General features: G+C 32.8%; 1 protein-coding gene across 12 annotated transcripts in view; it reads right to left on the bottom strand.

Moving 5' to 3' along the window:
- LOC127710506 (VWFA and cache domain-containing protein 1-like) overlaps window positions 1-13,751 on the bottom strand; it is a 154,110-nt gene that overhangs the window by 23,099 nt on the left and 117,260 nt on the right. Inside the window, exons 12-13 of one of the 12 annotated variants that reach the window (XM_052216424.1) lie at window positions 2,693-2,921; window positions 1,879-1,993 (exon numbers count right to left, since the gene is read on the bottom strand). The exons of the other annotated variants lie outside the window; for them this stretch is intronic. Coding sequence (XP_052072384.1) covers window positions 1,879-1,993; window positions 2,693-2,921 — 344 coding nt within the window. The remainder of the gene's footprint in view (window positions 1-1,878; window positions 1,994-2,692; window positions 2,922-13,751) is intronic. 12 annotated transcript variants of the gene reach the window in all.

Raw genomic sequence — 13,751 nt, 5'->3', positions numbered from 1 at the left:
TCGTGTATGTAACAACATATTAGATTTTAGCGAGAGAAATTTATGTATTACTGAAAAATTATTATACCAGGGTTTTCGATATCATAAACTAGTCAAAACATTTACTAAATTTTATCATCGGTATAAGGACATCATTCGTAAATATAACTCAACATGCAGACATCTTATACGTTCGGGTATTTCACATCCGATCTTTTATGGTAATATTATTTACAAAGCACAAAAATGTCAGTATTCACCTCAAAAGCTAACAAAACCTTTAAACAGACTTATTAAGAAGGGATATAGTTACGATACTGTTGTCAGGTCATTAAAGATTGCATATTTTGGCTTTAATATTGATTTACTTATAGGGTCTTTGCATCGGAATTTAACATATTTATTCTTAAACCAGTTGTTGGCATGACACGGGTTATGTTCTTCTCATATATTTTATGATGGTATAATACTAAACCCCTAACAGGAGGGATTGTGCCTGATATTCATATGATGAAGACATAATCTTTCAATCAGTTTAATTGAGGTCTGGAGCTGGCATGTCAGTAACTGCTAGTAGTCTGTTGTTTTTTATGTATTATTGTCATTTTGTTTATTTTCTTTTGTTTCCTATTCTGACATCGGACTCGGACTTCTCTTAAACTGAGTTTCACTGTGCGTACTGTTGTACGTTTGTTTTTTCTACATTGGCTAGAGGTATAGGGGGAGGGTTGAGATCTCAAAAACATGTTTAACCCCGCCGCATTTTTGCGCCTGTCCTAAGTCAGGAGCCTCTGGCCTTTGTAAGTCTTGTATCATTTTTAATTTTAGTTTCTTGTGTATAATTTGGAGTTTAGTATGACGTCCATTATCACTGAACTAGTATACATATTTGTTTAGGGGCCAGCTGAAGGACGTCTCCGGGTGCGGGAGTTTCTCGCTGCATTGAAGACCCATTGGTGGCCTTCGGCTGTTGTCTGCTCTATGGTCGGGTTGTTGTCTCTTTGACACATTCCCCATTTCCATTCTCAATTTTATTTCCAAACACAAAGACGCATCAGAACTCTTACTGAAGTTTATACGATTTCCTCACCGAGTTAATGTGTTTTAAATACTGGAAAAATGTATGACTTACAAATTTAAGCATTTGAACAAACTGGAAAATTAGCTTTACAGCACGTCTACGTTTTGTAAACAGGCGGAAATGGTTTTGTATTCAATTTATCTTGAACTTATGACAACTCGGCTCACGGCCAAATCGGCCAACTCAAACACTCTTACTAATTATTACAACTTGCATCGGCCTCACAGCAACTAAATGTTTTAAAACGTTTGGGCTCTATTTTGGATAGACTTATTCAAGTTTATGCTATTTTATTTTTATTTTTAGAATATAACTACTAAAAATAAACGAAGAAAATATGTCTTCAACATCTTAATGTAACACTCATTTCCTAATACGACTTACCACGATAGGTACCAATAGCACCTGACCTTATGATAGTTTTAGGGATTAGCATAACAGTTGCCGAGCATTTGTTTTTCTGTGTATTACTGTACGGATTGTTATTGGTCAATTCGTTCTTTTTCTGTTAGTCAAGTTGTTGCTAGTACTTCGACGTATAACATTATGATTGTACATTGGTATTCCCTTCCTTTTACTTAATCAATAGATACATGTACGATAATAAGATAATAACTAAAAACTCTAAATTAATTTTTTTTTCGGCAGAGTGAAAAATCAAAACAATATATGATCAATGCAAATAAATAATTGAAAAATGTTAATTGATACTTAAATTTAATCATTATTAAATTATAATGTTACCGATTTTAATATTTTACAACCTCTTTCAAGAAAAGACAAACAGATTAATTTTCTTCATTTATTCATATACATACAGGTCCCCAGAAGTACGTTGCTTTAAAGCGAAAATATCGACTTCCTTCATTTACAAGACGTCCCCTAGGCAAGGTAAAATAAACGTTTTCTACAGTCTTCTTATTCGATTCACCCCTGTGTAAAAAATAGCGTAGTTTAAAAATTATGATAAAACCTATATTGATTAAAAATGCGTCGCCAAACCTCAAACACAAAGTTCTTAAAATGTTGAAGTTTGAAGAACCCAATTCCCTCCAAAACGAAAAGGGAGCGAACTCGGTTTTATACAGAGAGGTAATATATTCCTGCTTCACTTTTAATTCCTATCATGACTTCCTTGATAGAGAGTTGCTGTTTACCAGGAAGCTATTAGACCAAGAGTTCCAAGTGGTAAGGTCGATATCATCCCTTTGAAAATTACGAACGCCATCACGAGTTGGTTGACCGTAATGGAATGTCTATTTCATAGAGGACCAGATCTATGATTCAATGGTAGTAACCATAATCCCGTCCTCTTCTCCTAGAATGTAACCTGCCGAATTAGACAGATCATCGTGTTTGAACTTACATGAGAAACACGACGGGTGCAACATGTGGCGCAGGATATGATTACCATTTCTTGGTACCTAAGGTAGCCTCTGGTTTTTTGTTGCTGTCTTTAGTTTTCTATGTCGTGTTTTGTATATTGTTTTTTGTCTTTGATTGTTTGATTTTATTTGCCATGACATTGTCATTCTGTTTTCGACTTATGAGTTTGAATATCCCTTTGATATCTTTCACCTTTTTTACCAGTTTACACTTTTCATTTAGCACTGTCTTAGCACAACTATGTACCTTTTCATGGAATTAATTATTTCTGCTGTCTTTGATGTCCTTTCTAGACTAGTTATGTCCACAAGTACGGGATCTTCATTAATTTCCACAAAGGCAGGCTCTGGGAGTAAGGGATGAATTAAAGCTCTCCCAGTATTGTCAATCATAAAGCCGTATGATGAATTTCCCTCCTCAAAATATTCGACTTCCTTTAAAAGCTCGCTAAGTTTAACATCAGTGCACGATACACCTTGCATAGATCCTAACGTACCGTAGACAGTTTTACACATTGACGTAATTAATCCTGTGATACAAATTAAAAGAAAGATATTTAAATTATGCAAAATGATGAACTTGATAAAAAATATTTTAGTTCTGGTTTAATTTTTCTGTCTTTCATCCGTTCTATTTTTTAGAACTGTCTTTTAAATATCATTCTTTAATTTACATTCTTTGTTACTCACTTTCTTTCCTCTCTCCTATTCTTCCTTTTTTTCTTTACATGTATTTACGTGTATACATTGTATTTAGTTATTATTCCCGAGATGTCTATCATTGTTTAATTTATAGATAGGTTTTATAAATAGTTTTCTTATTGTTTCAGTAAAATCTTTCATGTTTAGTATCGGTACAATGTAGGATTGGTCCGATAATGTTGTACCTAAAACACATCAGGGGTGGTGTTCTCGAAAGTATCCTAAGATTCGTTCTAAGTCATATCTAAGACCAATTTTAGGATGGACTTAGGATCGTCTTAGGACACTCTTAAGTTGTGTCTCGAAGCTATCTCAGACGCATCTTATGTTAGGACGTCCTACAAATATCCTAAGTACGAAATTTTGAATAGTTAAAGTAATTTTTTGATAAAACATTTATTAAAGACGACCCAATTAATAAAATTGTTTACGAAATTTTATAATAACATGTATTATTAAATGCATGATTTCAAATGTAATTATAAAATAATATCGAGAAGGATTATAATTTAAACTGGATACAATGTGTTTTGAAATGAGAATTTGAAAATCGTATTGTCATCGTATCGTGAAACACGAAGTTCAAAGTTTAAAATCATGCACAATTTCTTTATATTCTAGTTAATTATCGATGGTGCGCTTCATTTTATGTTCATCTTCACGTAAAATAAATTGCAAAAAGCATGCACAAAGTGTGGATGAAGTTAGGATGATCTTAGGAATCCTAATTAGGTGTCCTAAAGTTAGGACGAAAAATGCGATATATCCTAAGTTAAGAGAGTTTCGAGAACACGACTTAGGACAAAGACTTGTCATAAGTTGTTCTTAGGACACGTCCTAGTCCTAAAATAGCTTCGAGAACACCACCCCAGGTTTACAAGTGAAAGGTAAACAAAACATAGTGTTGAATGATTCATATGTATGGTTTTCATTTAGTTTAATAGTTCCTTAGACTGTTTGTCATAGAGTCGGTCAAAATGTGATTCTTTTATAGGTAATATTTTATTCATTTTTTAATTGTGTTGATTTTTTATTTCAAGTAAGTACGTTGTAATGAGCTCTAGTTAGGCATTTGGTAAAATCTTTAATTATAGACTCAATTCAATTTCAAGATGGGGAAAATGCTACATGTTGATGCATAAAAGTGTGGGAAAGCGAACAACACTGGTGTTTGTTCAACTGTACTATCTTTGCCTTAACACTCCAAATAAGTCACAAAAAGTGTTTATTAACATTTGTCCTGTCGAGGTCTTGTATAGCTTACAAGCTATTGCTCAGTGTTGCTCATTGTTGAAAAATGTACGGTGACTTATGATTGCTACATTTTACGTTTTCTTTTTGTCTCCGGTAGAAGGTTGTCTCATTGGCAATCTTACACTATTTTCTTATTTTTACATAGAATTCTTGGTTCTCATTTTGGCCTGGGAGATATGCATGCAGGTTAACTTAATATATATTCCAGTCACTGACAGGTAGTTTATTTGGTACAACAAGGTTTACGGTCCAAACAATCAATAGAAACTGTTGTAGTTTTCAAAGCATTTTATGAACATTTGAAATTAATGTTTTTTTGTTTTTTTTCGAAGTTGTAGCATATTCTTATGAATCTTATATCTAGATCTAGATCTTGTTTTCACAAGCATGCATTATGATACTAGCTATAAAATGTAAATTGGAGATTACATCTGGAAATAGTTTTATTAGTCTCATCGAACATCATCTGATAACATATAAAGTACCTGCCTCTTTCAGAAAACGGATCGACGTATGGAATACTGTATACCGCGTTAGTATTTACTTCACGTGATCGTAGTTCGACGTAGAATGTGGCCATTTTCATCGATAAACTTGCATGTTGATCCTGATCAACGTACGTGAAATATCCTTCCTAGAATAAATATGGAAAAAATACGTCCTTCATTGTACAGAACTGCAGCCTGATAACAGAATACAGAATCATTCGTATTAATTATGATTACTGCGTGACTAAATTGTCTGCTTAAACATTCATTTATTTACATAATTATTTTAGCATCAAGATTAAAAAACAATCTACATGTCAGTATAACACTCTCATATTTGGGTTTTCTGTTATTATAACAATGCAGTATCTTTTCTATCGAAAAAAGGTTTTTGAAAGCTAAATTTGTTGATAAATACCCGAATGTTTCCGTAGAGCGAATTTGACTTTGCTTGAGTTGCCATCTCTCGTAATTGTTGTTTCATCTCGTTCGTTGCTCCTGTAACCATACAGATTAAATTAAGTGTACATGATATTCTAAAAGCAATTTATGAATGAGGTCTAGCAAGCCCCAATTAAATATCTTGGAATTTGTTATAATACCTTCACCAACTACAAAATATACGGATTTCTGATGTCCGTATTTACGACAGGTGCTATGGTCACGTTTATGGATGTATATTATTTATATACTTACATTACATATATGTTTCATTAGAATCCGTAATTTTAATTGGCTGACAACAATCGCCAGGCACTCCCACGTCAAATATTTATTTCCGTATAAAATACAACAGCCATGACTGCACGTGCTATCCGTGACAATGTTCAAACAATGCACAGAAAAATAAACGAAAAGATGGATATAACTCTCAGTGAAATTTCAGGATTGTAGCATAAGAATGTAATTACATGTATAAGAATTGAATGCTTCTTTTGATCGAGCGCACATTTTTAGTATGGAGCGTTTCTGTGCTTCATACACAATGTGATTCGGTTAACGCTTTTACACCCCACTAGAATTACAAAAAAAAGCATTCAATTCTTAAACATTATTACATTTCATTTATGTTTCATAAGAATCCGTGCGTTTGATTGTCTAAAATCGCATGGCTTCCGAAATCAGATTTTATTCTCAATAAAATGCAACAGGCATGATTGCACGTGCTTCCCATGACAACGTCATAATATTGGATGGGTAAACAACCGAAAAGCTTGTTATAACTCGTAATTTCATAGTTGTAACATATAAACGTAATTCTAAGAATCGAATACTTCCTGTAATTTTATGGGGTTGTTAAAGCGTTGATCGTGCGCATATTTTTAGTGTGTTCCGCGTCTGCACTTCATACAAAATGAAATTCGGTCAATGCTTTTACACCGTATTCCATTCTTAAATGAAGTCATGATGACGTTACATGTATTTTTTATGAAGTTACTTCAGGATTTGGCACATAAGAATACCTCGCGTTTTGGCTTATTAAGAAAAAAGGTCCAAATACGAATTTAAGAGTTATAACATGGACAGATCACAATCAATTTTAGTACAAGGCACATGCTACAACTTAAAAACGTCTTCTTAAAAAAAAGAAAAATGAATAATGGACGTACTTCACTCCGGTTCTCAAAAGCTAATGAACACTAAACTTTGCTTTCTCGGTTACAATAGTTACCAATACGACAAGGGAGATAACTCCATCACAATGTACCAATCATTGTTCGTTAACCATTTAAATATGGTTTATACTTACCAGGACCAAGCAGGTAGGTAAAAATGATTACTCTGTTTTTTAAATTGGCATTTTCGTCGCTGATTACCTGCCTTGGATCTCTCCCTTCATTTGATCCGCCATCAGTAAGTAAAAGTATAACCTGATCTTGAAATAAATGAAAGAAGAATTTTCGGTATATGTATATTTCATTACTGTGCATGTATACACTAAACTACATCTCATTTTATTCATTGCTTAAATGATGTTTTGACAAATTTAATGTAGAAAATGGTCGAAAATACGCGGTTTTCTTCTTCATGTTCGTTCCCCTTTTTTATTCATCAAAATTTACATTTGACATAGTAAAATAGCAATCGGAAAACATCGGCACATTCCGCTACACTACATCAGAGTTAGTTTGCTTAAACTGCCGAGGTGTACCGAATGAAAACAAATACTTTGAAGCTTGATAGTCATAAATAAAATAAATATAATTTTGTTAAATGACTATCCGTTTTGAATACATGCGACGCCTTTATCAATGAATCCTAAATTTTGAAATCAAAAGTCTGTCTCCTATCACTTTTAATGTGTTATATTGCTAAATTTCATTTAAATAAATTCCCCCCCCCCCCCCCACCATAAGATCCGGAGACGAAAAAGTTAGATTCTTTGATTCACAGAAGATATTTACAATACAAGTATACCATGGACAAAGGAATACTTTTCTTTCATTTATTTGTAAAGCGATAGTGTAAGAAAAGTTATTAAAAACAACTGGAATTGAAATAATACACATTAAAGATTTTGCATCAATTTTTCCACATGTCCAAAAAATTAAAATGTTACCCAGTGATGTATATTTTTGATGAAGCCAGTTTAGGGATAACTACACATAATTTACCTAAATATACAAAGAATTTTGTTTCGGGCAATTTTTAGGCATTTATAAGTTTAAAATGATCTTAAATACGCCACGATCTTTCTAGAACCTCACAGTACACACACGACGCGATGTCTTAGCTGTCATACTTAAAATTTTCGAAAGAGCTGCGGAAGATGTTTTTCCGGACGTCGGGATGTGACTTTTTTTTTGCAGGGATGTGGGATTTACACTTATCGCGGGACTCGGGAATTACTGATGATTTTTTCGGTATCCTGGAAAGAATGCTTTATTTTTGCGGAATTCGGGGTTCAGCGTTTATTTTCACGGGAATTCGAGATGACACCTCCTTCTACCTCCTCAATAGAAATTCAAAAGATAAGAAATTTTTTTTAATATCCAACTAGTGTGAAATAAATTAAGGTGCCATTGACCGTACTTTATTATTACCTGTATGTCCTCTATTAGACAAACAATGTTGGTTTAGTAAGTAAGTGCATAACATGTAGTAATGTCTTCAAATGTGAGGTTAGATCTTTTAATAAATGATATTTTACTTAAATTAAGATACAACTTCACTATAATGTATGGCTTTTAAATGCGATGTTTAAAAGTTATATTTTTTTATCAATTTTCAATATCGTGTGTATATATTACAATAGGCTCTGTTTATTTTGTTTATTTTATATATTTAAGATATCTTTTCGTACGCTCAACGGTTCAATGATTTGACTATGAATTGCCATGCAAGTCTCTAATGAATAAAATGAAAAGTAAAGAATAGTAATATAGCTTTAACAAATGGATGGGTACCCTAAATTACAGAAAAAAAACGGAAAAAAGAATAAACTTAGGTAACAGATTTATTAATCATAAAATCAATAGAAAATGTATTAAATTTTGATGGTCAAAAGTAGTGAGGACTGTCAGGACGACCTTTCAAATGTCCTTGCTAGGTCGTTGTTTAGTTTAGTTCTTTTAAATATGGATTTTATTATTGCATTACCTTTACCATCTTTTATTATTAAGTCAGTGGTCAGTTACATGTATGACACCTTTAAGGACTTGATTTGGCTTTTTTTTTTTATTATTCTCGGTTGATAGTTTATCATTTGTTGATCGAAATTTCTGATCAATTTTAATATCTTATATTACTGAAAGTCTCATGCTTTTTACATCGGATGTCACCTTGAGAGGTCATTCCGGTGTTATGTTGCCACAGAAATTCTGCTCACGTCCCTTGCGCTTTTGACTGATAACCGAATGTATTTCGTATAAATACGCGGATATTATCGAGTGCAAAATAACATTCCTTATCGCTTGTTATATCTTAATTTCATCAATAAATAATCATGAAAATATTTTTTAAGAACATAGATAAATGATATGAAAATGTTTTGTCGTGAGAAATATATATATCATGCAGTAACAAATCATGAATACCAAAAATTTGTGTTAACGCATGCGGAAGAATTTTTCGAGAGATGATCTGCTATATGTATAACTGTTATACAAATATTTATATAATATGTAACAACAAACCAGATTATACTGATAACAAATGATTATATCACTACAATATAATAATTATTACAATGAGGTTGAATTCCCTGTCATTTATTCATCATCCACACAGGAACTTGTCTCAGAAAAAATATATATCTATGTTCTTAACCAAACTTTAAGGTATAGAGATATAATTTATTTTCTTCAGACAAGTGCCTGTGACCATCCACCAGAACTTGCGGTCATCCGATGTTTAGTACTTCAGTACTTTGATTTACTGTTGCGTTTCTTTATCTATCTGCACGGTATTATAAAGGGAGGTACCCATTTCACAACACTCGTTTTGTCAGTTATTTGGTATTATAACATATATTTACCTCTAGTTGAAACATTAACATTATCATTTGTTGACCCCAAGTAAGAGAAAGCCTTGATGAGAACGTTTTCGAAGTTTGTATTACCAGTGTTGGATTCTTGAATGTATAAACTGACAAATTGCTGCAACTTGTCAATGTTTGTTTTGGAGGCAAATGACAGTGTGTCTTTATAACAGTCGTGATTTGAGTCTCCAGTGGGAACAGTAACTCCTGAGCTAAATGATATCACAGCAACCTGAAAAGAAATGTGTGATGTTACTCTTTCAAGCATTTTGCTCAGCTTTTATTTTATAAATTTGGATTACTTCACATTTTGCCATTTTTGCAATGTAAAGCTTGGCATACGTTAATCTTTGTTTGGTTGCCTCAATCTCGGACGTAGCAAAAACTGTAAGTATGTTTTCTTCTTCTTTCACATGCATACATACCTCATTGGTTGGTACTCAACAACGATATATGAATTTATACTCCATTAACTTGACAGCAAATTATAGGAACACTTTCCAAATGTAATACGTGTATTTTTTCTTTGAAAGAGATGATTTCTTACTTACATTATTGTTTGTTATTTAAAGATATTTTGTTCTGTTTTTACACCGGTCGGTTGTATCCTTGTTTTTATACCGGTCGGTTGTATCCTTGTTTTTATACCGGTCGGTTGTATCCTTGTTTTTATACCGGTCGGTTGTATCCTTGTTTTTATACCGGTCGGTTGTAACCTTGTTTTTATAAGGGTCGGTTGTATCCTTGTTTTTATACCGATCGGTTGTAACCTTGTTTTTATAAGGGTCGGTTGTATCCTTGTTTTTATACCGGTCGGTTTTAACCTTGATTTTATACCGGTCGGTTGTACCCTTGTTTTTACACCGGTCGGTTGTATCCTTGTTTTTATACCGATCGGTTGTATCCTTGTTTTTATACCGGTCGGTTGTAACCTTGTTTTTATACCAGTCGGTTGTATCCTTGTTTTTATACCGGTCGGTTGTATCCTTGCATTGCCGAATTCCGATTATACATATTTATTTACAGCACATTAAAAAATGTACAGTATAAAAATAAGGTGATGTGTATACATTTGTAATTGTCAGTGTGACAACTTTCCTTTAGACAAAATTAACGTCGATGTAATGCACATTATAGAAATCTCTTTAAGTTTACTTGTGATGCACAGACGTGTTTGCACCTTTGTGTATTAAGCTGAATTTGCTCCGATTGACCCTTGCTTTAGATTTAGCTGCAAACAACCTTCTGACGTCAAGCATCAATCACTTTATCTTTTTTTATTTTTACGTTTATATGTGATGCACAATTTTACAGGCACTTGTGTGACTCATAGTAAAAGATACATGACTTTTTTTTATTCTATTAGTTGTTACTGGCTTTGAACTTGCTGTCAGTAACTGCAAATACTCTCAAATCTGTATTTAGTGTCTTTTTTGTTTTAGGGATGTATAAATACCCTGCCACGTCTAATATGTGTTTTTGTTTTCTTCTTTGTATCGATCTGATGAGTTAAGCCTTTTCAACTGATTTTTATAGTTTTTTCATATGTTGTACTGTTACACCATTGTCCCAGGTTTATAGGGGAGGGGTGGGCGCCCGCTAACATGTTTAGTCCCGTCACATTCTGTATGTGCCTGTCCCAAGTCAGGAGCCTGTAATTCAGAGGTTGTCGTTTGTTGCTGTATATCATATTTTTGTATTTCGTTCATTGTTTTTTACATAAATCAGGCCGTTAGTTTTCTCGTTTAAATTGTTTTACAATTGATATTTCGGGGCCTTTTATAGGTGACTATGCTGTATGGGTTTCGCTCATCGTTGAAGACCGTACGGTGACCTATAGTTGTTATTTTTTTATTTTTATATCTATAGGTCTACTTACTCTGTCATTCGGATTAAGGGTTTCTATTACTGTACGAGCAGCTTCCTTGGCTATGCTCATCTTTGATTTACTTGTAACGCCGGAGATCTGCTTCATAGATGAGCTTGAATCTATAAGAATCACGACATCTTTATCTGTTGGAGAAGCTGTTGCGGCAAAGGCTGACCTTAAATAATATCATATCATTGGTTGAATGTTCATTGCTTAAGACGTTGTAAGCCAATCAAAACGTTATGATGTACGCGTTTGAAAATATTATCCACAATGCAATATACTTTGAAATGGCGGATTGTTTGCTCGTTTTTTTTTTTTTAGATTTTTTTGCTTTAACTGACATTTTGCTGAGCTAATTTCTATCTATTTGGTGCTTTGTATTATTGCTATGTCCAGTTGTGCGACTGAGTGATACTTATAGACGAATGTGTGCAACATGGAAGTTGCCACTAGTGGAGCAGGATCTGTTAACCCTTACGGAGTACTGAGACCAATCTTGGTTTTTTGTTTCTGTTCGTGTTGCTAAGTCTTTAATTTTATTATGTAGTGTTTGGTTTGACTTTTTTGTCATTTCGTGGTCTTTAGATTTATTTGCCATGCAATAATATAGTAAATATACACAATTAACTATCCTGTTTCTATTACCTAAAGCGGGGATCATAGTTATAACAGTCATTCCAATAAGTTGATGGGTACATGATGGACACGCCTTCTAAGGAACCGTAGTGCTGCCACAAAACGTTCTTGTTTTGATCGTACTGCGTCTTCATGATGTCGCTTACGGTATTGTGTGGATATTTAGCATCAGAAGTAGAACTAGGAGATCTTGTAACGCAAGCTGTAGAAAAATCAACCTTGAGGAAAAATTTTTCAACCTTATTTATTTTAACAGATGTGTACTTAGTATATAATTATTGAAATGCAATTTGTATTGTGAACATATCTGTTTGAAAGTCATGCAACTTTACAATGAAATGAAATGTGGTACAAAATGCAATTAATAAAAATTCTATGTAAATTTGACGAACTTTTCAGCGAAGCAGTAAAAAGTCGAATTCCTTGTCATATGTAGCCCATAAACGTTTTAAAATTGATTGACGCTTTTTAAACCCTTCATATCTTTTTTTGAAATGATTTGGACCACTAGACAGCATAAATGGTTCATGTTTTTTTTTTTGTGCTTAAATTGGACAATTTTACAACAAATATGTTTCTTGTTTAATTTCTTTTTTCCTCTTTCATTTTTTTTTTTGCTTCGTTCAGTTGATTCCTCATCCACGTATACCAAAATCTCAGTTTTGTCCTATTGTAGATCAATAAGACATAAATGAATTATAATAATTAAATGCAGTGGGTTTCTTAGAATTGCGTTGTATATATTGTTATTAAAAGAATCAAAATTTAAAACCAGACAGTTAATACATGTATCTTAATTTCGGGTGAGTGACCATAAGCTAGAAATTGAAATGGGAAGATATAGAAATATACCCAGAGCACAAAGGTTATGTAAATTTTGCAATAAACTTGATGATGACTATCCTTTTTTCTAGATTGTGAACTGAACTCAACTTTAAAAAATCAGTTATTTTCAAAAATCGATAGTATAAAACCAGATTTTTACAAATTCTCAACAACTTTTTAAGCTAAAACAACTTTTAAATCCTGAGGCTGAACTTTTGACAGCAGTTGGTGACTTTATAAACTAATCTTTCGAGTTGCGAAAATGAGGTCCATTTCCATCAAAAGTTACATTAACATAGCTATGATTTTGTGTTATGTTTAAACTTGTAATTCTTTATTGTTGTGTTAATATTGTGTTATATTTTGTGTTTTGTTTGTGCTTGACCCATATGGGTGTAAATTTGCAAAAAAATGTATAAACGCAGAATGTATTGCAAATTAACTAATTGTGTACCATAACAATACAAATGAAGCGGCTTCCTACACCAATAAAAACTGACTGCCACGAACTATTCAATAGAGTTGAAAGTGGCGTTAAACAAAACAAATCAATCAATCAATCACTTCCTATCTAACGTTTTATTGATCTATTTTAATGTTCGAGTAATTACTAAATGATTTCTTACATGAGAGTTGATGTGACTCTACGCTGGTTATAATTTTATGTTGTAAATAATTCTAATATGACGTCCTTATTTCGCTTTGTAAACAAAGCCGTGTTCTAATTAGCACAAAATATATTTGACACATGCGCACAAACTTACTGTTTATCATCTTGTTATTTTCATTTGTAACCAAAACAATATATATATTTTAGCAGCTTACATAAAATTTATTATATTTTGTTATCCAAAAAACATATATTTACCCAGCAATTAGTTTTTAAACTTATTAAATATGAAAGTATAATGTACATACTTTATGGGGAGGAAACGGGAAAAGCCAAACATTTGTAAGGTATTTTTGTACGCTTCGACTTATAAAAATACCTTTTTTGTCCTATTAAAATCGAAATAATTCCTTCATGTCATGCTCTTTGCTCATTTTA

This window comes from Mytilus californianus, unplaced genomic scaffold, assembly GCF_021869535.1.
Source record: "Mytilus californianus isolate M0D057914Y unplaced genomic scaffold, xbMytCali1.0.p SCAF_8, whole genome shotgun sequence".
Lineage (NCBI taxonomy): Eukaryota > Metazoa > Mollusca > Bivalvia > Mytilida > Mytilidae > Mytilus > Mytilus californianus.
The sequence above is the reverse complement of the archived record's forward strand: the minus strand, read 5'-3'. Positions and strand labels throughout refer to the sequence as shown.